Source organism: Pavona decussata, unplaced genomic scaffold, assembly GCF_977016875.1.
Source record: "Pavona decussata unplaced genomic scaffold, jaPavDecu1.1 SCAFFOLD_429, whole genome shotgun sequence".
In the NCBI taxonomy this organism is placed as follows: domain Eukaryota; kingdom Metazoa; phylum Cnidaria; class Anthozoa; order Scleractinia; family Agariciidae; genus Pavona; species Pavona decussata.
In genome coordinates this window covers 67,053-93,412 of record NW_028145786.1, presented here as the reverse complement: position 1 = coordinate 93,412, position 26,360 = coordinate 67,053, and the positions used below count along the sequence as shown (strand labels likewise).

The following is a 26,360-nucleotide window of genomic DNA, read 5'->3' as shown; positions in this document are numbered from 1 at the left end:
AAGGAAAATTTGTTGGTAGACATGCAATACTGATTTCTCTTTCTAGCTACAGTGGATAAAACCACCTGGAAATATCGTGGATGTCTTCACTTTTTATGTTACTCAACGCCATATAAAATCGCAAGTCTCATAAACATCTCATATAAAAAGACATCTTTACGGGAGTCAAGTGCTGTCACCACTGAGGCATCCCTTCAAAATGCTGACTTTTGTGCCACCTTGAATTGAAGAAGAATTGGTGAAGTCCAAAAAAGAAAACTGTTGTATTACAAAAGCGTCGGGTCCTATTTGAATCAAGTGGGAGCCGATTAATCAGAAACAACTGAGTTAGATGAAAGTACCGTTACCGCCAAACAGAACTGTGAATTAAATAAAGATAATGTGTTTGCAAAAGTTCAAATTCCTAATTTGCTGATTCAGGTGTTCTACAATCACATGGAGCATGCGCAATTAATTGCAACTGCAGACTGCACTCATGGTTTGCAGTTTATTTCTGAGTGGCAGTGGAATGACGTTAAATGGAACTTGTCTTTTAAATTTCCTTTTACTTACATTGCACAGTGACGAACGTTTTCATTTCTGCTCTCCCTACACCATTATCTGCTTCACAGACATACATCCCACTGTTCATCTTTTTACTGTTTCCAATGTGAAGCACGCTTCCTTGATATGTTTGCCCTCCGACTTTTCTCCACTTGACAGCTGGTGAAGGGTAACCTGTGGTGTCACATCTTAAGTCAATGGGATTTCCTTCGTTAACTGTTAAGTTTCCTGTTACCCACTGGATCTCTGCTGGGACTGAAATTTAAGTATTAAGAACAACGATTAAAAAGTACTGAAAGGCTGTTAATCATCACGCAAGCATAGCTACAAATACCATAACCGTAATGAAGCACAGAATGATACAGTAGCTTTATAAAAGTATTTTCTGTCGGTTAAAAAAGTTTTGTGAGATACACAAATTCGAAGATCAACAAGTTTATAAGCTGCATTGACTATTAAAAGTCAGTATAAGTTCTAATACCTGACTATTTTATTCCTACAAGTTTGGTCACATTTAATGATCGATTTCTAATCTGCCTAATTGTGTAAAACCTTAAGGATACTTATCTAGGTACTCACATGACTACACCATGAAGACGCCAAAACGTTTTACTGAAAGGAATGGGGGTAATGAGCCAACCCAAAATGAAAGAGCAAGATCGCACTTTTTTTGACGATATACTAAGTTTTTATGTTTAAATAGAGCCAAGATTCTGTATTTGTTCAATATTTGTTTACAAGGCTAAGACAGAATAGTACTATCGCATTCCGGCCAATTGAAGTCCTTTCAATATGTTTGGAAATCCTTTAACAGTGACTTACCAGTTATGTTGAGAACAACTTGATCACTCTGTCCATCTCCAGCATCGTTGTGAGCCACGCACTTGTATTTACCAAAGTTTTGAGATCTTTTTACATCTTGGATGACAAACTTGTTGACGTTTGTTATTGGCGTAAGGATACTGTCATTGAGGTAAAACCTGTACTCTGATACGGCTGGTTTGGCTTCTGACACCTCACAGGTAAGAGCCACATTCTGTCCTTGTTTAGCAGTATTTCGAGTTGCATTTGTGGAGATAGTGACGCCTTTGGGTTTGTCTGTGAGAATTAACTCCACGATTATGGTGCACTGGAATATCATAACTGGATTATTATTTCAAGTGTTTCAATTAGAAGGAATGGAGAACCATACAACGTGAGTGATGTGAGTGACACGGCAAATGTTTTACAGAAACATGAATAGAAAGGCATGTATGTGGATGAAGATTGCGTCCATCGAAAATTAACGAGCTGAAGAAAATCCATAAAGCCTATGCATACAGAATGCTCAGGACGCCAAGGATTCGTATGAACTAGTATAAAAGACTGCAACTGAATTGTAATAAGTTTCATACAGGGTTCATAACAATAATTGCATTATCGTTTGTCTCACGATATAATCAGTTTGAGATATAAATCTCAAAAAAATCGACTGCTTACTGCTAGTCTTCATCAGGCGATGAGGTCGACCGGTTAAGTGGCACCATTTATAATTCGATGATCGGCTGTGATTGGTGCATTTCGTTCCTCACAATCCCGGCGAGAAGTTGCTTCTTCAGCGGTCAGTCGTTGTACCACTCTCATATCGTGTTTCTTGATTGTGGGCATCCACCCCTCAGGAATTTCAATTCCGCTATCTATGTTGATGTTGTTGGGGTGAAGTCCAATGAGAGTCGCCATCAATAAACTTTACCTCGTTCCAAGGCGGATAATGGCCGGTCTCATGGGCGTGCTCAGGCGGAGGTCTGGGTACGGGGGAGTCGTTTATCCCCATCCTGCTCTTTGCTTCTCTCAAGCATAGATTTCCCTTGTTCTCCGATGTAGACGTTACTGCATTCGCAGGAAATCCTGTGAAGCACACCATCTTATTTAGCCGGATTGATGGTGTCCTAAGGTCGCACCGGTTGTGACCTAGTTGTCGTTTCGAATCTGAAAACGGTGCGAATGCCTTGTTCAGTTCTAGACAGCGGCGAAGAGGCTCCGCTACTCCCTACACGTAGGGTAAAACGGCGGTGGATTTGAACTCTGGACATCACGGCCTCTTTCCTGGGGGTTGTTCTTGCCTTAGTGAACTTCTGCACAAAGGAGGAGAGATATCCGTTAGAGACCAATATAGATGACAGATGATTCTTCTCCTCAGAGATGACTGATGGTGTGGTCACGGGACGTTTCGTACAGGCACTTCACAATACCGCGTTTTCTTATTCCACTATTATGTCATTTCACCAAATAAGGTCAAGAGAACGCGCAAAATATGAGACCGTAATACACTGTAGTGAACCGGTTTGACCGGTTTACAACAGAGCGAATACGGACGGAAAAGGCAGGAAAAGGAGCAACAATGGCCGGACTGGACGAACCCAACTTTGACTTGTTTGGGTCCTTTGGACTTGAATTTTTAGAAGACGAACTCTTAACAGAAACAGACTATTTAACTGAACAAACAGAAACTACTGAAACAGGTGGTGTTGCTACAATTACCGAGCAAACAGAACAAACAGTAAGCGGACAACTGAACGACGAAGACATTGACAATTTTATTGCTGAGAACAGAAACAAAAACACAACTAAAAAGACGCAAAGTGACCTTAATGTGTTTTACAGATGGGCAAAAAATGTCAACGAAACAAGAACTATTGAAAACATACCAGAACAAGAACTGGACAAAGTTTTGGCTCACTTTTTTTTAAACGTACGTAAGACGAACGGGGACGAATATGAACCTGATACGTTGACGTCTATGTTACGAAGTTTCGACCGCTTCTTAAGGGAAAAAGAAAAACAATACAGTATACTCACAGACAGACAGTTCACGAAGGTCAGAGAAGCTCTTTCTTCAAAGCGAAAACAGCTTCGCCGTACCGGCAAAGGGCAAAAGCCAAACAAAGCTCTCGGACTGAGCGAAAATCAGATTCAGAAGCTGTGGGACGAGAAACAATTAGGATACCACACACCGCAAAGCCTTTTACGTACAGTCTGGTTTAACAACATCCTGTTCTTTGGTTGGAGAGCTCGTGACGAACATCACCGAGTAAAGTTTGGAGACTTCCAAATAAAATGCGAAGACGGCCCCCAAGGAAGAGATTATGTTGAGTGGATAACTGAGCGTGGAAGCAAGACTCGTACTGGAGAACACGAATTTGTCCCTGACCGCACGTTCAACCCCAAAATGTACGCAACTGGCGGATCACGTTGTCCTGTGAGCATCTTTAAAGAATATCTGGCAAGACGACCGCCTTAAATGGCTGCTGCAGATTCCCCATTTTATCTGGCGTCCATTGTTAAGCCATCATCCGATATTTGGTTCAAGAAACAGCCTCTGGGAAAAAATTCGCTCGGTTCATTTATGAAATCTATGAGCGAGGCCGCCGGGTTGACAGGCAGGCACACCAACCATTCGGTCCGTAGGACGATGATTTCAACGCTCAGAAAGGAAAATGTGGAGCCTTTAAACATCATTGCACTTGCTGGACAAAGAAACCTTAAGTCTTTAGACAGCTATTCCAGTACGTCCACAGAGCAGCAGAAGGACATGTCCTTGAAACTCAGCAGCTTCATCGAGGTATGTGATGCACGTGAGAAATCTGTCGCTGAAAGCCAAATACTGACGCCAAGAGCTGATCCACAGCGAGATGAAAGTGAGGGCAAACATTTGTTCACTGGAGCTGTCTTTAATAACTGCCAGTTTACCTTTACCACTGCCGATGCTGGCTCCGCTGCCGTCCATGCCACAGTTCCACAGAAGAAATTCAAGAGAATCTTGCCCCTTGTAGATAGTGATGATGAACTATAAAGAAGTTTTGTTGTTCTGATTTATCGGAACTGGATTTGTCACTATAAGTTGACGACATTTCCCTGATTTTGAGACTTTCTTGAATATTTTGGAATTACAAAATTATTGTAAAACGTGGCTTTCAATGGAAGAATAGTTTTTGAAATGATGCAAGCTCGAAAACAAGTTTTTAGCATGCCAATCACTTGTCATTTTTCTTTTTATTTTATCCAATCAAATTAAAGACATTTAACTGGCTTTCTGTGTTGTTTACGTCATTCGTACGCGCCATATACCGATGGACAGATAATGCCTGGTGTATTTCAAAACTGTTACCAAAACAGAAAAGCCAAAATAACAAATCTTTCTGTAGTGGAATAATAAATCTCTTATTCGATGGTTTTACATATAATACGCGCGGACATTTTGCTCATTGCTCGTATTTTTCCTCGCCCCTTCGGGGCTCGGAAAAATACTACGCAACTCGCAAAATATCCGCGCGTATTATATGTAAAACCATCGAATAAGATATATTTACTGATTGAGGGTGGTGTGCATCATACGCTAAGTATTGATCAGTGTGAATTCATTCGCTTGCTGTAGACGCTGGTGATAAGGCAGCCGTCTGGTTCTTTTGAAACTGACGCGTCGATATAGGCGATCTTGCTGACATTCTCGGTTTTCATAGTGAAACGAATGGTCGGTTGTTGACTGTTTTTTTTTTTTTTTGACTGTTGACTGTTTTTTTTTTTTTTGTTGTTGTTGACTGTTAAGGTGTTGTAGAGAGCTGTCAACTCTGTCTCGGTCGAAGATGGTGAAGGTATCGTATTGTCCACGTAGCGCTTCCAGATCTTAAGTTTGAAAGGCGCGGATTCTATTAATTGCCCTTCAAAGATCTCCATGTAGCGATTAGCAATAACCGCGGAGACCGGGCTCCCCATTGCTGCACCTTCTCGTTGTTCGTAAATCGATCCATCATACTGAAAGTATGTAGATCTCAATACGAAATCTAAGTGGTCCGCAATTTGAGCAGGTGTTAACCCAAGAAGGAGCCTGTGCCTAGAAAAGCAAGGCATTTGCACCATCTTCAATTCCGAAACGACACTTAGGTAACATTTGGTGCGACCTAAGGACACCGTACGGTCGATCCGGGTAAACAAGATGGCGGGGCTTACAGGATTCCCTGTCAATGCGGTGAAGTCTACATCGCGGAAACAGGGAGATGTATGCACGGAAGGTGAGTACATTATGAGAGAAACGATAATACACTTATTTTTTTTATTGTATCTACCATGATAAACAACAACAACCTCTTTCTCGACAATAAGTTTTATGTCCAGCATGTCTTCTTAAGACAGATCAGTGCTTCCCCGATAAGATTGACAATTCATACAAGGAAAGTTTGAAAGAACAGTTCAACTTGACATGCCACATGTTTAGCCCCAGCCTCTAGGAAACTCTAGACAATGGGTTCAGTTCATAAACGAAAAAAACTGTGGTGCTGCGTCGACGGTAGAGTGGAAACGAACATAGAGCAAGCAAAGGGGTAATGCTCGAAATGTCAGCTTTCCGCGGTGGCCAAATGACCTATATTATAATTCAGTTGGTCTGAGACAAAATGTTCGTCTAGGAAACACTGCAGACTTCTTGTAAATGTCCCACTTAGCACTTCCGCCCCCTCCCCCAACACACGTATACACACAATTAAAGACTCGATGAGGTCCTAAAGGCATTAATTCCCAGTAGAGTTGACTGTTCTGTCTATACGCATCAAGAGACGCAAATATTGTACCTCCAAAAAAGCTCAGAGAAACCGCCTACTTTTGGCTGGTAACAATAATGCCCTTGCTGGCGTTTCTTGGAAGTCCCTTTTGTCTCCATTATTTTAAAAGACCTTCGCCATAGATCCAGAAGCCCATAACTACAAGCCAAGAAGCCTTCGAAAGCAGAGACCTACAGATCTAAAAACCCTACAGACCCACTGGCCGAAAACGCCATCCAATCATTCAATGCACAATTTCAGTTACTGGATACAAGCATGCCAAAAAAAGTGCCGGAATTGTATGAGGGGTGATCTCCGCCAAAATTATGTTTCAAATTGTGTTATGCAGAATCTCCAATTTTTCTTATTGGCAATCAAATTCTGTTCTAACGAGATTGGAGCGGTAATTGACATATCACAAAAGAAATTGAAGAAACAGAACAGAATTTAAGACACGCGAAGTGAAATAAAGACATTAAAACAGAAATTGAAGCGACAGAACAGAAATTACAACACAATTAACAACCGATCCAATTTCTGTTCTGTTGCTTCAATTTCTGTTCTGATGGGGGTGTGGCTCAAACGGGGAAGCGAGCAGAACCTGGGTAAGAACTAGTTCTACATTATAATTTATGAAAATACATTCGATGATCTTCCCGCGTAAAGAAAATTTTTTCCGATTCCAAGATGGCCGCTGATGAGAATGTATTTCGGCGAAGTATTCTAGATGTTGTGGGAGAAGTATTGAGAGATCTGCAAGCTTCTATGCCTGAAAGAGCTTTGTTTCGCCTTGACTGGCTACTCGATGTTGTGAACAGATACGCAGATTCGTTGGGTACGATCGTAGACCTGAATCAAATTCACTTTCTCCTCCGGGAAGCTCGCGACTGTCTTTGTGCCCATAGCAGCTCTTCTACAGCTCGAACTGCCGAGATGGCCTTTAGCGGTCAACCAGGCAGACCACGTTACCGTATTACAGAGGAACAGATTCAGTTTTTGATTGATCGTCGATTCACTGTCCGGGAAATAGCGTCTCTGCTGGGAGTTGGTATCCGCACTGTCGAGAGGCGGATGAACGAGTTCGGATTGAGCATTGGAAGGTGCTACAGCACAATAACTGACGTAGAACTAGACTCAGTGGTTGAGAATATAATACGTAGCTTCCCAAACACTGGTTACAAGAGAATGTCTGGTTTTCTTACGTCACGAGGATTGCGTATTCAGCAAAATCGAATTCGTTCCTCGATGCGTCGCGTTCACCCAGAGGGATGTCTGTTACGAGCCCTCGAGATGAACCCCTTACAACGCCGTTGTTATTGAGTGTACGGCCCTCTTGCTTTATGGCACATAGATGGGAATCATAAACTAATCAGGTAAGAATTTGTGAAAGGTTAGCGTTTGCTTGTTAGATTTTTTTGATCTCTGAGACTAATGCATTATTAAAAATATGCATTTTGTTTACATACTGTAGTACCTCCCCCCACCCTTTATCAGGGAATAACTGATGCACCCTTAAACCTTAACAACCAAATTGTTGCCAAGGAAGGCTTCCAATCATCAGATCTTGGAAACCATAATTTGCACATTTTCGAATGACAGTCATATTGACCAGTCATGTGACCAGAACAGAAAACCCCCCAGAACTAAAACAACATACAGTAGTTGTTGACATCAGACTCAGTGCTAATAGTTACAAAATGTCCAGATGCACAACGTGTCGCATCGTTTTTCGGGAATTTGCATTATTCTTAAAGTTGTGGAGAAACATAACTTTAGGAACTGGCATTAACACTGAGCCTATTAATTGGAGGAATGTTATTTATACTCACTGTTCATGGTAAACCTGCTGTCAAAATGAAAAAGTTGGACAGGAGTAACAATTCTCAACTTTATGTTACATGGTCAGCGTATTGATTCGCCAATTGACTTTCAAGGCAAAGTACAGTAAGTTTCCTTTGTCGTATGATTGGCAGCACCAATTCTTTGAATTTTCTGATTCACCATAGGTGGAGAATTGTCATCCATGGTGGGATTGATGGCTTTTCCAGGATGATTGTTTACCTGAAGGCATCCACAAATAACCGTGCCAGCACTGTCTATCAGCTTTTTCATACAGCAGTACAAACTTATGGGCTGCCTTCAAGAGTTCGATCAGATAAAGGTGGAGAAAATGTAGATGTTGCCTGGTTCATGCTTTCACACCCCCTGCGTGGACCAGACAGAGGTAGCCACATTGCTGGGCAAAGTGTCCACAATCAGAGAATAGAAAGATTGTGGAGAGATGTCTTTCTAGGTTGTACATATGTGTTTTATTATGTATTTTACCACATGGAAAGTTCTGGTGTTTTGGACCCAACAAATGAGATTCATTTGTTTGCACTTCACTTTGTATTTGTCCCAAGGATTAACAAAAACTTGAAGCTATTTTGGGAGGGACACAACAGAGGCCCAATAAGTTCTGAGCATAACTCTTCCCCAGAACAGTTGTGGGTACGTGGAATTTTGTCTAATGCCAACAGTGATCGAAGAACAGCTATTGAATTCAGCAGTCAGGTTGGTACATGTAGTTTGTTAAGTTATCAGCACAGTCTATGTTGTGAGCCATGTGCTAGTATAAGTTCATAATGTGGTTGAGTGGTAAGAGTGCTTGACTTCGGTGTCAAATCCTCCTCTTCAACTAGACTTGAGTTCAATTGCTCAGCCACTCTTGTTAATGGCAAACTGGTTTGCTTCCTTTCAGTTAGAATCCAACCTTGTTACTGGTATGTGTTATTTTCAATCTCTTTACAGTTCCCCAGTTGGCATTCCATTTTAAATATTTGGTACTTACCTAAAGGTAGAGGCTTTAGAGAAGAAGTTATGTTGTTATTTTTGTTTCCAAACAAACTTGATTCGTGCTAATCAGTTAATGAAATAAGGGGGTTAACGCAATGTAATATCTTGTAATAAATATATTTTTTTATTGTTATATGAGGAAAACAGTGTGATGTGTTAACTGTATGGTGTTGAACATTTGAGTTCTTCTTTTGTAGTTTGATGAGACTGCTTATGGGATAGACTATGAGGGACCAACACCGTCAGAGGAATATGAAAACAACACAGTTGGGGTTCCTCCAACTGACTGTCCCCTTAATGACAATGACTGGCAAGAGCTGAACAGAAACTATAATCCAACCCAAGAGTCAGAATACAATGGTGTGGACATATATCTAGAAGTACTTCGATTTGTTGAAGGGAGAACTCATTTGACTGTGTAATAATATTTATCACGCCACAGGCACTGTCAAGACACTGAAAGTTTAAAGCATTTTAATCTACAGTAACACTGTTGAATGATAGTGTCCATCAATTTCTTACAATGTATTTTTAAGAACAAACTCGAGACTTTTTTTAAGGCACAAGTTAATGAATAATCAATTACTTTACTTAAATGTACATACACAGTGTACATTTAATGGTCTTTAATTGGTCAGTCAATATATTGGAAATAAAACAAATTCTAAACACCGAGAACATAAACAAAACTGGAACAACTTGAAATACAATAAAGAAAACTAATATGGTCTAAAGTTCAACAATTTTTGTGTGGAGAATAGGGAAAAGTAGGGGGAGCTTATAACAGGAAAAATAAGCCTGGTTTACTTTTGATAAATGCACTCAGATTTTGAAAAGGTCTACATCTTCCCAAACCCAACTTTTCCATATGAAATTGAAATATCCATGTATTTCAAAAAATCATTATAATCACTGTGATAGCTGGGTATCTTTAACACTTTGAAGCAGGTGTCCGCCTCTGCCAGAACTTTGGTAGACATGTTTGGAAGAAAGGCTACGGTCAACTTTTCTTCAAGCATAGGGAGGGAGGGCCAACCAGTCCATAATTGCAAGAGCCCCCCAAGTGTTTCTTCTTCATCATCATCACAGACACCTGGGTCGGAAAAAAACAAACAAAAAAAAACATGGTTAACCCTAGGGTCTCACACGGAGACCTCACATGTTTGTTTTAAACCGTGATGAATAAGAGATAACATTTTGTACCTGTACTGTGTCATTGTTTGCTGTCTTTGTTCCTGTTTACCATTTTTTCGATCAGTTCCGAAGTTATCTCAGTTCCAGACCTCCCATCAGTTGACTGCACCATAATTATTCAAAATGGCCAACAGACAAGGGGCACAAATTAAACAGGTACAAAACATTATCTTAACTTTTAGTCTTTACCACTTGAAAAAAGCAAAATGTGAGGGCTACCTGTACAGTTTCCAACACTAGAGCAATACCCGCCTCTATTTTGTTTCCCTTTCTTTATCACTCACTTGAAAAAAAAAAATACAAAAAAAAAGGTATCTTTACGAACATTGGCAACTAAATGCGAATTTTGCATTTTGAGATGGACATGTGTAGCTCCGTGCTATTTTTTTCAAAAATTGGCTCCTGCCCATGGACTTGTAGTTCTAGTTGAAAAAGAATTGCAGATAAAATTGCCACTTAGTTCCTGGATTTCGTGCAAATATTGTTTAACAAATACTTCTGACAAACTTATTTGCCATTTTCTTATTACTTCATCTAATTATGCCTGTTTGTTCCTGTTACCACCCCCTCCCTTGGCCTTAAGGCCCAGGGCTGGGAATTGTTCAACCTGTTTTACCGGGGGTGGTATACCCTGGGAGTAAAAAACATTAAAATTGGGGGGGGGAGGGTGGTGGTAGGTGCCGAGGGAGGGGGTGGTAACAGGAACTTAAACATGCATAATTAGATGAAGTAATAAGAAAATGGCAATCCCAAGACACATATAATGTCGATTAACGCATGGTACAATTCATGCTGTTACCATTCCCACAGGCAACGGCCAATGACAAAGTCAGACCTTGTGGCCCAGGGCTGGGAATTGTTCAACCTGTTTTGTACCGGGGGTGGTATACCCTGGGGGGTAAAAAAAATAAAATCCGGGGAGGGTGGGAGGTGTCTTACTTTGTCGTTGGCGGTTGCCCGTGGGAATGGTAACAGCATGAATTGTACCATGCATTAATCGACATTATATGTGTTTTGGGAAACTTTCATAGATGCGGACACTTTGTAATGCCTATCATGGGTAGTGTGGCACCTCTCTACATGCAGTCCTGGACATTACTCATCCTTTTAAGTAAATTTAACCTTTCAGGAGAGCATTTCCAAACCCTGTATGGCCATAATTCAAGTAAAATTCAATGATGCACGGGCAGAAAACTTTTTGCAGAAATGGATAATACATGTAAAACGAAAAATGGGTAAACCAACTATCCTAGAGATCTAAATCATACAGCAGCTGTCACCTTAGTTAAGCCTAGAACAAATCAAATTTTTGACAGCAATAATTGCTGTCAAAAATTTTTAAGGGCACGTGTACCTCTGTTATTCAGCTCATCTAAGTACTTCTCAAAGTACTCTGCAGCTTTTGCTGTGCTGTCATTTGTTGGATCATACTTGATTAGTTGTCTCAGGGCTGACACTTCAATCTTGCTTTTGGCAGCTGGAAAGATCAGTTCTTGCACTTTGGGATGTTGCTGGACTAGGTCAGTTACACTTGTGGCCATCACACGTACCGAACTTAAGCCCTTCCTAATGTCATCCAATACCGCAATCCGCTTGGTGACAGCCTCATATGTCAGGACACATTCATAGGCTTGTGAACGGTTGCTGCGATTTACTTCCAAATAGGGAAATCCTGCTGCCGTGAGTATGTCAGCAATATTGAATTCTCCATCTGAAGTGAATTTACCTAGCTCCTGGTCACTACAATTCAGAAGCTAAAATGTAAAAAAACATGAGTCATGGAGATTTCAACATGAGTAATGAAAAACTTATACTATAAAAGCTTGTAAATTCATGACATACATCAACATTAGTAAAGTGTGGTGCTTCCTCATGTTTAGGTCAGGGGCATTGGTATAGTATTCAAACGCTACCTACACTGTACGTCAATCTGATTGCTCTCAATAAAACCATAGGCAACCCACAGTTAAAAGGTAATGACAGCAGTTGTATGGGAATTCCTTGACAGTAAATTATTGTGGGTGAAAACATCAAAACATTTTCAGTAGCCTGATCACCCTGCACTACTGTTCTGTAGGTAGTAGTACTGGAAAGTGACATGCTATTTCAACCATAGAAAAATGAGATGTCTCACGCAGAGGCTATTTTGAGATATGGGCAATGATGAAAAGCTGAGGAATTTTGTCATTTGTCCTTGCACTGTCTTAAACTAGGACTTACCTCATTCAGAATTTGACGGAGACAAGGATCTGGTATATCTTGGATCACCAAATGCTCTAAAACAGTGTCGCGACTACCACTTACTATGTAGCTGATGACAGCTGGCGAGATACCTGCCAAGCCTTTGCATTCATGTATGAAAGAATGCAGAATCATCTTGCCAACCAACACAAAGAAGCAACTGGAGACCAGGTCATAATCAAACGAGGGAACTAGGTGACCAGCTTCTCCTTCAAACAATTTAATGCCACTGAAACTTCCTCTCACCAACTCCTCCATGAGATGGTGGAAGAAGGCTCTTGTTGGACCACCAGCATCAACCCCTAATTCAAACAAACCAGAGCTTTGAAACTGGATGTTAAGTGGACTTTGCAGATTGAAACTGGGATTCTTGTACTTCCTCAACACCTGACCCAAAATGCTTTTATCTCTTGTGATGACTAGGTTTTCTTCAGGTGCAAATGACTGCTTTGCTCCAGTTACAAACTTCATCAGAGCCTCCTGGTAGTCCATTTTTTTTATTTCCCAGGCTGACAAGGGCATGTTCCAGTCAGAGTCTGCACTGTCTTCTGTACTGTCTTCATATTTTCAATGTAATTTAAAAGAAACAAATCTGTAAGTGTAGGGTAAGACTCATCTTTCTGTGCAGAGTTCAAAAATCAACATCTTATGATTCTCTTGTCTTTTCTCATTTAACTACATATATGAAAATTATCTATGTTTGCATTCCCAATGAGTAATTGAAAGTCAACATTATTATTTTGGTTGTTGTTTTTTATGAATAACAACAAATTCATTTTCCTTGATACTACCAGAGCAAAATTGTTTCCAGCTTATTCACATTTAATGTAGTGCTAACATTCTTCAAATGAAACTATTTTATTTTGGTCTTAACAAGTGAAGGGGTTCATAAAAGAAGACTGTCTTGCATACCCCTTCAATTGTGTCAATTTTAAAGTGCATTCTGACATTTAAAGAACAGTACAGTACTTGTATTATCTTACATTCACTATGAAGAAATCGAAGAACAAAGATTTTCTAAGGAAAGTGACAGATCAAAATGCATTCCAAATTTGTAACTTTGACCAACAAACTATTCTGATGTTTTCAGTTCATATATTTCTCACCTGTCATAAAAGCAAGCATAATGATATGTTTTCTTATAAATATAAACCTAAATCAAGATATTCCTATCATTCACTTGGCTTTAGTCTGACCTGTATTATTCATCTCTCCATTCAAGAGATAATCAACTGCCCTAGCAAGATCCTGATGTCCCTGCAGAAGAGCATACTCGATGTTTTCTCGAGTCTGTTCAGGAAACATTTCCTGCAGTTGACTTTCCAAACTGACACTTGTTTCAGATTCCCTTTACACATAGAAGAAAAGAGGGTAAACATTGCATGCATTAATAACAGAGTTTGACACCAACTAAGTTCAGGTCAAATTGGATGGTTAAAAAGTAGCCCAGAGCAATTCATTGTTACATGACTGACAGCAAAAGGTGAAGAAAATATAGCAATCTATTTTAGTTTAAAGAGCAAGAACAATATCCAAGTTTCCAAATACTTGAATTCCTGAGGAAAATACCCAAAAATTTATGGTAGGATAATTTGTCAGTTATTACACTTGCTGGCTTGGACTATGTTATAACTCCAAGGCACAAGACAACATGCTATAAGATAGATACATGTACAATTTGTAGTTGTACTTACTTTGTAATACACTCAGCTTGATGCTGTCGAAAGAGTGACATTGGTATCTCTTTGTGGCACATAACACACTGCACATTGGGAGCATCACTAACACAAGCCTTTAACATAATGGAAATGATGTAAAGAGACAAGTTACATGTAATGTACATCATATTGTATATATGTTGTGGTTCAATTTTATCCTTGGTTTAATCTTTATTTCCCTTTGTTTTAAACTCATTATCATACATTACCATACTCCAAAACAAAGGGAAGTAAAAATTAAACCAAGGATAAAATTGAACCACAACATATACACAATAATGTAAGCAGAACCAGGGCTCAAAATACCCTGCCGGTCTTTCCCATTGAGTGAGTTGTTGGCCTTGTTTAGATAGTCCCTGTGGCTCCCTGGGCTGCCTGATAAACTGCAGTGCTACTGCCGCATTTAAGTTTATTGGTGGTACAAGTAGTGTTTCTTGTTAATGACTGTCCTGTTCATACCCTGTATACCACATAGGCAGCTGTGAACTGGTATTTTATAATATAGAAAAAATACAACTGGTGATTAAATTTAATTCTCCAAACAAAACGATGAAACATGACAATACGTAGAGAGAATTTGTATCTAAAGCCAAGAAATATCAATTTTCCTCATAATGGACACTTCCATTACATTTACCAGTCATAAAATAAAAAGACCTTTTGGGCAAAAATCATTCCTACTTTTGATTTAAATAGAAACTCGTGAACATACAATTTTTTTATCTTGCAATGGGATCACTTTGTAGCCCGTCTGAACTACACAGTACACTGAATTAAGAAATAAATTCAGCGTTGACTGTTGAATTTGTACCCACTCATGAATACAAATACAAGTTGACTGCTAGAAATTATCAAGTAGTCTTTTGTATTTCGCAAGTTAATTATAAAGAAATGGCTAATTTGTTTCACTGCCGGAGCGATAATTATCTTTAACAAATGCCTAACAAATGTCAAATGAGCCCAGGTCATTTTGGGTCAGCCAAACAAAACGATATCAGGTATATGCAGCTAGCCTTGTCATTTTACTATCAAAGAGGGTCATGATAATACATGTTTGGCAATTCAATTATTTATTGACTGCAAATTCTGTATATTGTCAATGCAGTGCCACTCTTTTTTCTTATAAGAACCGGTTTCGTATCGTGTTGCCATGGAGCGATCTTGAACTAATGACTTTTTTTTTGACAGCACATCGGTCTTTGGCATTGTACATGTATGCTAGGAAAAAACGCCGCACGATACAGCTCAATGGGCATTGTTGTTCTTCGTGTGTTTATTTCTACAGGATACAAATATAAATATAGATTCAAACACGTTACTAGTGAGGTTATCAAGAACAAATTCTATTCATTTGTACTGTTTAGCTATCAAATAAAGAAATTTTGAGTATTTGTCTCATCTTATGAGGGCAGTTTTTGGGTGAGCTTATGACTTGATATTGAAAAAACGATTAACTGGAACCACGTACCTGTTCTGTGCTCTCCACGGGAGCATCCATTGGCAAGTCTTTTTGCAACGGCCTGATGTAAGCCAATGCCTGGCCAAGTCCAGCTGCATCCCTAAGGAAAGCCACTGAATAGCCGCCGGCAGGGGGAGAGATCAACGAAAGCATGGAGGCAGGGGATCCGCTTCTGAGCAGTTCAAAATCGCCGCCTTCCTTTAGTTTCGGGTAAACGTTCTCCAAAACTTTCAAGACGTCAACGGCTGATGCTCTGCAGGGAAAAACAACTTTTCTTCGTCCAAGTCCAGCATTTTGCAGGCTGATTTTCTCTGCACGGGGAGGCACAATGGTAGCTGTTTTTGACGCTAGACAAAAGAAGTCATGCGTCCAGGTTTCTTTCACTTGAAAAAAACCGGTCTTCTTTGGCTTCTTTGGTGGTGGTGGCCTATAAGAATTGTTCCTTGCAGACGAGGATGGTCCAGGAACAGATCTAGCTGGGTAAGGCGAAAACAGCGACCTAAAATTTTGAATTACTCTCTGAGAGCGTGGCTCTGGATCATCCAACTGAGAAACCTCTGTTGTTTGTGCCCCTTCGCTTCCATGACTCCGGGCTGATGTCTCATCGCCATTCATTGTGGTATTGGTCGCTGTGTTGCTCCGACCCTCGATAATTTCTTTAACCTCCTCTAACAAGGAGATACATCGGGCTGAAAGTCCTCCCTCGCAGGTGCTCTCCTCTCGAGCGGCCATTTCAAACAAGGAATTAATTTTCTATACGCGGGAGCGCGGCAACTTAGTAATCGAATGTATTTTCATAAATTATAATGTAGAACTAGTTCTTACCCAGGTTCTGCTCGCTTCCCCGTTTGAGCCACACCCCCAACAGAACAGAAATTGAAGCAACAGATCGGTTGTTAATTGTGTTGTAATTTCTGTTCTGTCGCTTCAATTTCTGTTTTAATGTCTTTATTTCACTTCGCGTGTCTTAAATTCTGTTCTGTTTCTTCAATTTCTTTTGTGGTATGTCAATTACCGCTCCAATCTCGTTAGAACAGAATTTGATTGCCAATAAGAAAAATTGGAGATTCTGCATAACACAATTTGAAACGTAATTTTGGCGGAGATCACCCCTCATAGAATTGGACTATGTGGTTGTTGGCATTAGGGGTAATAACAATAACAATAAGAATAACAATTATAATAATAATTCACAATTATTCACCGAAGTGGAGATAAATAGTCGTCACTTTCACCCACTCTGAGGTAAATAATTGTTTTAGTTTATACCACACAAGCTCAATAACTATTGGAACAAAAAGTTATTTTATTTCTGACAGTATACCGACAAATGGTATAAATTTTTAAAATCTTCCGCTCCACGCGTTAAGCGATTTCTTATTGTAGAAAGTTCCGTCTCGCTTTCCTGCACACAAATAAAACTTTTGGAGACACGTGTTTAGTACCTACAGTGTCATTTGATCAATTTTTCTGTGAAATTCGTCTTGTTGTTGAAACCATGCTGAAAAATATTAGACGTTTCATTGTTTTCATTGTAAATTTAGTGCTCGGCAGTTTTCATAAACAAGGAATTGTATTTTCATTTTTCGCCTTAGAATATGAGGTTAAAAAGATTAAATAAATTACTATTTAATGCCGGCAAACCAAAATTTGTTGCCATTTATGTATTTCTTTTAACAGCCACCTCGTTTATCGAAACAATTTCCTCTTAAGTAGCCGTGGCGAAACGGGAAATCGTCTTGTTTCTCTTTGACTGCTCGGAGGTAAATAATACTTGGCTAATCACCTCTGAGCACCTCTAATCAGCGCGCGCGAAAAGTACTATTCATTTGTGTGGTATATAATAATAATAATAATAATAATAATAATAATAATAATAATAATAATAATAATAATATTAATGATGATGATGATGATGATGATGATGATGACGATGACGATGACGATGACGATGACGATGACGATGACGATGACGATGACGATGACGATGACGATGACGATGACGATGACGATGACGATGACGATGACGATGACGATAACAATAACAATAACAATAATAATAATAATACGTATAACACTGACTTTTGTTATTAAATTAATCAGAAAAACTAACGCAGTGTTTCAGTGAGTAGGTATGCTGGCGTATTGGCTTTTTGGTGTTTGACATCAAGGCAACATTTATCGCACCTACATGTTCGCGTCGGAAGTGACATAATTAAACAGAGCTTCGAAAATGTAATCAGTTTTTTTTTTTTAACTTACCAAGTCCCGGTTACTAAAGAACGCATAACTCGCTCAGTGTCTCAAGTTTTTCCATCTCTCTTTTACATTTGAAGCACAACCGCGAGGATGCATCTTGTTCTTTCTCAACGGGAATTCCCAACACGGAGGATAATCTAGCGGAAACATTTTGCTTCTTCGAAGTCTCTCCCTCGAATAAATTGAACTTCCCTTGTCCAGACAAACGTAAATCAACGTTACACACACGACAAAAATCGTCTAAACATGAACGCAAAATCTTAACCGGAGTTTTGGACGCTCCGGTCCCAGCGAAAGAGCGGCTTTCGCGGAATTTTCGCGTCACGCGCGATATGTCAGATCTGTCACGCCATAATGAAAACAAACAGACCCACGCCAACCACCCAAGGTTAAAACCGGTTTGATAAGATATATGATACGAAATCTGCATGGAAATGAGGTTCTCGGTTGGTGTGACCAGTGGTTCATTTTTTCTCCTCGGCGCTTCGCGCCGGTAGCGCGGCATTCGCCGCGGTCAGTTTTCGGGTTAAAGGAAAAAATAAACCTCTGGCACCCAGGGTACTCCTTGAACAACTTGGCCCAGAACTACAGAACCGCAGTGGTAGTTATGGATAATTGCAGTATGCAGGGGAACGATACTTGCTCTCCATCTATATAAGCAAGAGAAAATAAGGGGACAGAAAGGGAGACCCCAGTATAGTCCTTGGGATATGCGAATTTCACTTATTAAGCTATTTTTAGACGTCATGAAAATGAAAGTCTATTTCCTGAGATGTCCTTCGTATTGTGGTTTTAATTTACCCACGGTAGTTAATGTCGATTCATACGATGAATTTGAAGAGAGAGGAAGAGTTTTGGGATGAGTACAGGAAAAGGATTGGAGCGAAAACCATGAACACATTCAGTTTTCTACTGGGACTCATGTGTTGCCTATTTGACCATTACGAACTGATTTATTTTAAAATCGACAAAAACCCGACAAACTAAGCTGACATTCGCCCATTGTCTACTAACTGACCAGAATTTTCTTTCGCTCGTATTCCGAATGATTTGTTTTAGCTGACTTCAGACTGTGTTTCTTCCACATCTCCGGCAAATTATCCACTCAACTGATTCGCCTCATTCAAGCTCGTTTTACTCCTTTGATTGGTTAGCTCACCTAGCCCAGGCTACCCAGTTATCAATAAAGGTATGGCTAAAAATAGCTGAATTGAATGGACCTTTTAATACTCACACTGCACGGTAATGAAAACATCAATACTGACTGGGTCTCTGATGCCGTTATTAGCAGTACATCTGTAACCTCCTTCGTCTTGTCTCCTGATTCCTGTTAAGGGCATGGTTACCGCACTGTTATCAGAAAGTTTTGTCCAGGAGATACTTGGAGATGGATTGCCATCAGCTGTGCAGTTGAGATTCACATTGTCTCCTTCATTCACTGTTTGATTACCAGGAATGCGAATGATTTTTGGTGGGGCTGTAAAGTCAAAATACGAAATTAGAATCACATGGTGACAATTGTAAATAACAACTTTTCTGTGCGAAATAGAAAGAAGCTGATGTTACGTTTAAGCTTAGCATGGTTGTCCTGGTGGTGTAGTGGTGATCACACCCGGCAAGTCTCAAGGGGATCAGGGTTCAAATCCCGCTTAAGGCATAAAAGTTTTTTTCCAATTAAAATTCTTCAGAAGTTGTGTAGTGCTTGTTCCTACTAACTGTGAATAAATTTGTCCTTCAATCTTGGTCTGTGAATCCTCCTGCGATCCTTCTGGGAACCGGATAGATGCGCAGGACAGTGTAGAAAATAACATGTAAAAACTTAAAGCCTTCAATGTATTCTAAAACTCTAGGCAAATGTCACAAAGATGATCGCCTTCTGGCAAGCCAAAATACATGCACAGTTGTAATTGCGCCAAAAAAATTTCCTTTCAGCAATACTAATACCGATGAAATACGGTTCGGCTCTCGATAACAGAGTTCGAAACGAAACGATGCTAGGGACTTACTTTTCATGAGAGGCACTTTTGAGTGCAAAAGGACCCTAGAAAGATAATTATACAATCATGTATTTGAGTGTGCATTTTTGGCCAGATTTTAAATTACGCCCAATTCCAAGAAAAATGCCGCAAGTCCTCTAATGTTTATGTATTTAACAAAAGTTTGTTTGCTGGCGGACTGATTTCACCACAGAAATGCTTTACTTTCACCGTTAGGTAGGAAATTGGGCCTATTAAAAAATCCACTTAGGCGTTTTAGATTCATCAGCTCTCCAATTATAAGTACATGTATTTTTATTTCCTAAAGAAAGTAATTCCTAAAAACCGCCCTCTGTATTTCTGTGGGTTTCCGACAACCAAAAAAAAAAAATAATAACAATAAATAAAATAAATAAATAAATAAATAAATAAATAAATAAATAGAATAAAAACCAATTCTGATAATCTGTTGTCTTGCAGATGGACACCCAATGAAACACTTGCGCTTGTTAATATAATACTAATCGTTGAAAATTTAATCCACAGTGTATCTTTCACTAGTAACAGTACTTACTCACCTTCAACAACTAGTTTAACATTGTCAAATACTGAGGTTTCAGCAGGGTCTGTTGGACTTATCTGACACCCATAAAATCTTGTATCAGTTGTTTCGAGTTTACTTAGAGTAAAGATGGCCTTGCCAGCAATACGGTTTCCAGACACTCGCCCGGTATATGCTGGTAGGGATGTCACTGATACTGACCCAAACTTGGTTATGGAATAGAGTTCTTCATCAAAAAAACCTGCGCCAGCTCCTCCTGTTAGTCCCCATTTAACTAAAGAAACATCTCCAGAAAAGCTCCAATTAAATTGTACAGAAGAGCCAACAATTCCTTTCACAGTTGTACCTCCATAAGGGGATGTGAAACTTATCTGACATACTGCAAATGAAAGAAAAATAACTAAAGGCTTAAAGTAATATATCAAACCACGAGGGACAGTGTATCATGCGATTTCCAAACATCCAGAACGAAGTGGATTGGAAAAAAAGTTGACAATGAAATCAGGAACATTGCTAAAGCAGTTGAATAGAAAGAAGCATCAATTCTCTCTATTTCTTTAAATTCAAAATACTAGCTACGCACTGAGTCGCTGAATTAAACGAGTATGTTCCCTAATCGCGTACCCACATAATAATAATAATAATAATAATAATAATAATAATAATAATAATAATAATAATAATAATAATAATAATAACAATAATAATAATTATAATAATAATAATAATAATAATAATAATAATAATAATAATAATGGTTTATTAACAGATCCACTGGGTGGCTCTTCCTTCTTAAATTACATTAATTACAATTACAAAATAAATCAAATTAAGTTATTTACAAATTATACAGTAGAAACAGGATTAACGGAAACCAATTACAGTAAAACTAACTAATCGCTTTGTACTCTATTTCTTAAAAAATTCCTTGAGAGTCTTAAAAAGGTTCTCGCTCTTCGGGAGAGAACATCTGGTAAAATCCGTTTTCATGATCTCAAAATCAATCTTTTTCCTAATGAGGGACGTTAGAGGGGTGGGGTGTAAAGGGAATTATGGTGTCCACTTTGGGTGAACCACAATACGTCAGCTGCCTAAGGGGGGGGGGGGGGGGAGAGGAGGTTGGAGGAGTGGGATGTAAAGGGAACTATGGTGTCAATATTGGGTAAACGGCAAAAACATAGCTGCTTGAGTGAGGCTAGGGGAATGGAGTGTAAAAAGAATTATGGTGTCAATATTGGGTGAACGACAATATAGACAACTGCTTAAGGGGAGGTTAGAGCAGTGGGGTGTAAAGGAAATTATGGTGTGAATATTAGCTAAACGACAATAACATAACTGTTTGGGTAGGGTTTAAAGGGAATAATGTATCCATTTTGAGTGAACGACAATAAGACAACTGCTTGAGGCTTGAGGGGTGGGGTGTAAAGGGAATTATGGTGGCAATTTTGGGTGAACGACAATAACATAACTGTTCAGGGGGGGGAAGGGTTAGAGGGGTGGGATGTAAAGGGAATTATGATGTCGATGGATGAACGATAATATAGACAACATACACAACTGCTTGAGGAAGGGTCGGTTAATTATTAAAAAGGGAACAGGGCTTGTGTCAAATCATACGCTTTGAAAACTGTTTTGAGATGTTATTTGATTTTTACCTTAGTGAGAAATATGACCGCTATAAGCTAAGTAGTGGCATAACTGAATTTGGAAGTCTTTCATCTGTGTTTTTCTTCGGAGGGGGCTTACAATAAATGATTTGACCTCCAAATTGGAGGTCTAGGGATTAGTCTCATTACGTCTGGAGAGGAGGTACCAAGATCCCGCGCTGGCAACAATGATCTAATGTTTCCATGGCAATATGACTTTGAATGTCGATGCTTTGTCTTGTGAAGGTAGTGAGGGATAAGTGAAAATGGAATGATGAACGATGAAATACAGGCTGAACAGGATTAATGGCGCTTTTACCGCAATTATAATTTTCAAATCGAATGTGGTTTAACGTTGTCTGCACTCTTATCAACAACGATATTCGGGATCACAGTGGTCAAAATGTTGTGTGCGCCTCGTGAGCCCACAACAAATGGAATTATTTCAGAGCGTGACCAAGATCGTAACACAAAGAAAGACAAGCGTTGTCTATAACTTTCTCGCAATCTGATTTGTTTATTTCCCAAAATGAGCGTTTCTGGTTGGCTTATTACAACAAGAGAAAACTACCACAAGAATTCTGAATCGAGCAAAACGCCTACGAAGTTCAACACTCATTCATGAAAATACAACTTTTACTGTTCATTTACTGCAAATATTCAAGCAGAATTATAATGACTTTGCGGCGAAACATACACATTGGCATTTGCAATGGTGCAGCCATGGAAAAAGCCATTTGGGAAGGCCATAGCACTGGCGTTTGTGGCAGAGTACGAATTCGAACTCGAAGCTGGTGTCACTGGAACGCAGACTGATGAACTCGCTGGTTTACTAACTAGAGCATTTGAGAGGATGTTGGAGCAGTTCTTCAACTGGTTTACAGATGGTCTGGAGTTAAACTTGAAATGCTCTTCTCGTATGCATGACCGGGGATAGACATGATGTGGCGTGAAGGAACGTTGGCGTTTGACCATATAGTGTGATGGCAGTTGCTCCCACCGAATGGTTAGTGTACTTCTGTGGGGCAGTCCAGCGCCAAGGGAAAATTTTTTCATCATTAATGCAAGTTGATTCACTCCGAGAGGGCTGTTTTCGTACCAGATCATATCCGATTCTTTGGATTTCGACGACGGTATTTGGAAAAAGTCTTCTGTTGCGGGGTGAGTTTCTGTACATATTTAAACAGGTACCAGTACGAATCGCCGATCTCTCCTGTTGAGTACAATCGAGTGAGGCTTTCGTGGCTGTTTTTTTTTTTTTTTTTTTTTTTTTGTTGCTTCCAGTCAAGTCATTGATAAAGCAAATTTATATTCAAACGTAAAAGCTACGTTTGAGTTTTGAGAGAACATTTCACGAACAAAAAGATGAATTATTCGATTGAAGGGAATCTTCAGTGAGTTTAATAAAGAGCCAGGCGCACTGGTGCACGCATAACAACAAGAAGTTCTCATTTGTTAAGAATTGTCATCATTAATACTTCTCCTCTTGCTGAAACTGAGACGTGTCTGAAACCTTGAACCTGACTTAGAGGTGGACATTCATTTTGTCAATTGTTCTCAATTTACATTTCCTCAAATTGAAACGAAAGTCACTAAATTTCCTTGTTAATCCGTTCATTTCATTTCTGTGTGTTTAAAGGCCCGATTAAATACCAATATGTATTTAGCCTTGCTTGGGAATTAAAAAAAAAAGAGAAACGGTTTCATTGGTCTACTATTCTGTCGTAAACTATACTAACTTATCAACTGTGCCGTGTCTTCCTGATCAAACACGTTTTTACACCCAGAAGCAATCTGTAATCATCATCTTTACAAAGCTCAGTACAAATTGAATTGTTGACATTAATCCCTAACTTGTACAGTTAATCGACGTTCAAGCTGGTCAAATGCAACTTGCATTTTACAAGATCACTCCTCAAATCCCTTTTTATCAAATCGACTACAAATTAACAAACATCGACAACGAAAGTGTAAGCAAACATACCTGCCTGCGGAAATAGCAACATTGCAGTCATGAAACCGCAGACTGAAGCGATTCCAAGTTGCTTCCCAAAATGCATCTTATCACAGTTAAGTTGTAGGCAGAGCGTCGTTATGTTTTCGTGAATGAATGCCACCACGATATATGTAACAAAATTAAGAAGGAGTTAAAATGGTCGCCGTGGCACTTTCGAACTCTAATTGCACGTGACTTCATGAAACGGAAGTTCGAGCTTCAAGTGATATCACGCTGGCGTAAACATTGGCGTCCATATTTTATCCGAGCTTCATTTGCATATCCAAATTGACAGACTTTTGAAAGACAATAATAATGGAAATGCTGGCGGAGTTGTGTTTGACCTCAGTTAACCTTGTGATGAGCACAGTGTAAGAAAATGTTCCTGGTGTACTGCTATAATATATTTTATGTTCCAGAATTGGTTGATATTATAAGAATTAACCACTAGCTATCAGGCGTTCGGTCATTATATTGAATAGTTTCCACTACTCTGTTGACGTTAGAATGCATCAGCCCTGAATAAGATATGGGCAAATACTGACACGCTAGGCTTCTTTCATAAGAACCCAAATTCCACTTCATTTCTTAGTCGAGTAAACGATCTACTTAGCCTCCTACGCAGACGCTCTTTGGGCCCGTCACGCGTTCACGCATTCCTCCTCTACGAACGTCTGCTTCAATGAGAACTCACTTCCGTTCACGGAGGCGGACCAATCACAGGTCGTTTGTCACTTTTCGGAAAACAGGACTATGATCCCTATTTCATTTCACGCAAGCTGACGGCTTTCAGAGGGGGACTCAAGGGCGGACTTCAATAGGGCTAAAAGAAGAAGCACAATTGGTAGGGCCAGGGATGGATCTTCAACTTTTTATCGGCACTGGTTCCACCGCTTCGAACGGATTCCTTGCACACTCGTATAACTTGCATATTACAAGACCACTCACCAAATCTCCTGTTGCCAAATCGACTATAAATTAACAGACATCGACAAAGGAAATGTAAGCAAACATACTTGCCTGCGGAAAAAGCAACATTGCAGTCATGAAACCGCATGAAAAGTAATTATAATTTATTATAGTCGATTTCGCAACAGAGGATTTGATGAGTGGTCTTGTAGCATGCAAGTCGGTAGTGTCGGTAGTACAATAACTGTGCCAAAGTGTGTTTCACGTTTTTTTTTTTTTTCTAGGTCAAACAGAAGAATCAAAAGCATAAAACAAAAAGAAAGGCTGTCAAAATCACGTTCTTTAATTTATCATAAAAGTATTCATTTATAGAAGTAAACTGTATCCTTTATTTAACTGTCATATATAAATCTTCGTTTACAGCAGCGTTGTTTTCTATCTTTTTTCTGTTTGTTTTTGCTAGTTTCTGATCTTTGCCTATTTGAAGTAATCTATTTTCCCACCGTATTTAAGAAAAAGATAATATAAGTAACATTCTGCAATACGGATCCAGAAATTCTTCAAAGTCACCAAAACCCAAAAGTGAATTAACTCTCCTTCAACTCTCAACTTAATAGCTCAGATGCATCTAATTCATGGTCTACGGCAAGAGGGTTAAAGGGGAAATATCACGCGAATTCGATGTCATTTCAGAACCCCAAAAAATGTTTGTTTGTTTGTTAACTGAAACAAAAAATAATTGTCTAGTTTTGTTATAAATTATCACCCCAGTGCAATAAGTTGTTGATTAGTGCCTCTGGCCAGAGACAGAGTAGGTTGGAGTGGATTGAAACTTGAAGAACATTAGGCTAATGTTTTGCAAGTTCTCGCATTTTTTGTTTCCAAAATGCGCTAGAACAGATCACGAATTGTTCCTTTCAAGAATTGAGTTGATCTCTTTCCTCTCGTTGTTCTAGAATTATTTTGTAGCTAAGTGAAGGTCTTATTTCAGCATTTTTAACAAAAGATACCAAAAAACCCCATGATACTTCCCCTATAAACATTAAGAAACGTACCGATTCACTTGGCTTGCTGAGCGAACAACTGCGAATAAAACTGACTCGTTTATACTTGTTGTAACTGATGCAACTGAGCTATTTAGCCACGAGTTATGAACTTAACATTCAGTTTTCAATCTAGCCGTCAGCGTTATTTTAAACTCCATTTTTTTGTTGAATTGTTGGCAGCAACAAAAACTACAAATTCTTTTTCGAAAAAGAAGAAGTGTTATTTAAACGACAGTTTTTGTTCCTTTAAACTGCTTATCTCTCCCATTAGCTCTACTCTGCTGTCAGATCACTGAGGTTCACGTACAGCCTGTTGTCGTACTCACTGAGGTTGACGTACGTCTGTAAAAAGGAAAATACTCCATACGTTAGTAACATTATTTGTAATCTTTCGCTTCATTTT

The 26,360-nt window shown here is 39.3% G+C and overlaps 5 protein-coding genes across 7 annotated transcripts in view; 2 read left to right on the top strand and 3 right to left on the bottom strand.

Moving 5' to 3' along the window:
* Window positions 1-24,212, bottom strand: part of LOC146450735 (neural cell adhesion molecule 2-like) — a gene marked incomplete at its 3' end in the record, with an annotated part of 32,120 nt that extends 7,908 nt beyond the window's left edge. The window contains exons 1-5 of the mRNA XM_085100043.1: window positions 23,991-24,212; window positions 20,377-20,739; window positions 19,057-19,299; window positions 1,366-1,641; window positions 553-798 (exon numbers count right to left, since the gene is read on the bottom strand). Of these exons, the coding sequence (XP_084956169.1) occupies window positions 553-798; window positions 1,366-1,641; window positions 19,057-19,299; window positions 20,377-20,739; window positions 23,991-24,066 (1,204 nt within the window). The remainder of the gene's footprint in view (window positions 1-552; window positions 799-1,365; window positions 1,642-19,056; window positions 19,300-20,376; window positions 20,740-23,990) is intronic.
* On the top strand, window positions 6,570-7,438 carry LOC146450738 (uncharacterized). The gene has a single exon (XM_085100051.1). It carries the CDS (start codon window positions 6,804-6,806, stop codon window positions 7,434-7,436), a length of 633 nt encoding a protein of 210 aa, XP_084956177.1. The 5' UTR covers window positions 6,570-6,803; the 3' UTR covers window positions 7,437-7,438.
* On the top strand, window positions 7,371-9,401 carry LOC146450737 (uncharacterized). 3 transcript variants are annotated; one of them, XM_085100050.1, is made up of 3 exons: window positions 7,371-7,489; window positions 8,123-8,669; window positions 9,149-9,401. In XM_085100050.1, the coding sequence occupies exons 2-3, from the start codon at window positions 8,166-8,168 to the stop codon at window positions 9,371-9,373; spliced, it is 729 nt and encodes a 242-aa protein (XP_084956176.1). In that variant the 5' UTR covers window positions 7,371-7,489; window positions 8,123-8,165; the 3' UTR covers window positions 9,374-9,401. The 3 variants fall into 3 exon arrangements, with proteins under 3 accessions (XP_084956176.1, XP_084956175.1, XP_084956174.1); XM_085100049.1 differs by lacking the exon at window positions 7,371-7,489 and having other exon boundaries at window positions 8,044-8,669; XM_085100048.1 differs by lacking the exon at window positions 7,371-7,489 and having other exon boundaries at window positions 8,123-8,682; window positions 9,174-9,401.
* On the bottom strand, window positions 9,409-16,444 carry LOC146450736 (uncharacterized). Its single transcript, XM_085100047.1, has 6 exons — window positions 15,573-16,444; window positions 14,081-14,178; window positions 13,583-13,734; window positions 12,366-12,943; window positions 11,500-11,899; window positions 9,409-10,044 (listed from the first exon to the last, which is right to left on the bottom strand). The coding sequence occupies exons 1-6, from the start codon at window positions 16,293-16,295 to the stop codon at window positions 9,791-9,793; spliced, it is 2,205 nt and encodes a 734-aa protein (XP_084956173.1). The 5' UTR covers window positions 16,296-16,444; the 3' UTR covers window positions 9,409-9,790.
* Window positions 24,213-25,242: 1,030 nt separating the features above from the next.
* The window catches only part of LOC146450731 (uncharacterized), a 61,001-nt gene continuing 59,883 nt past the window's right edge, over window positions 25,243-26,360 (bottom strand). The window contains exon 19 of the mRNA XM_085100045.1: window positions 25,243-26,299. Coding sequence (XP_084956171.1) covers window positions 26,231-26,299 — 69 coding nt within the window. The 3' untranslated portion in view covers window positions 25,243-26,230. The remainder of the gene's footprint in view (window positions 26,300-26,360) is intronic.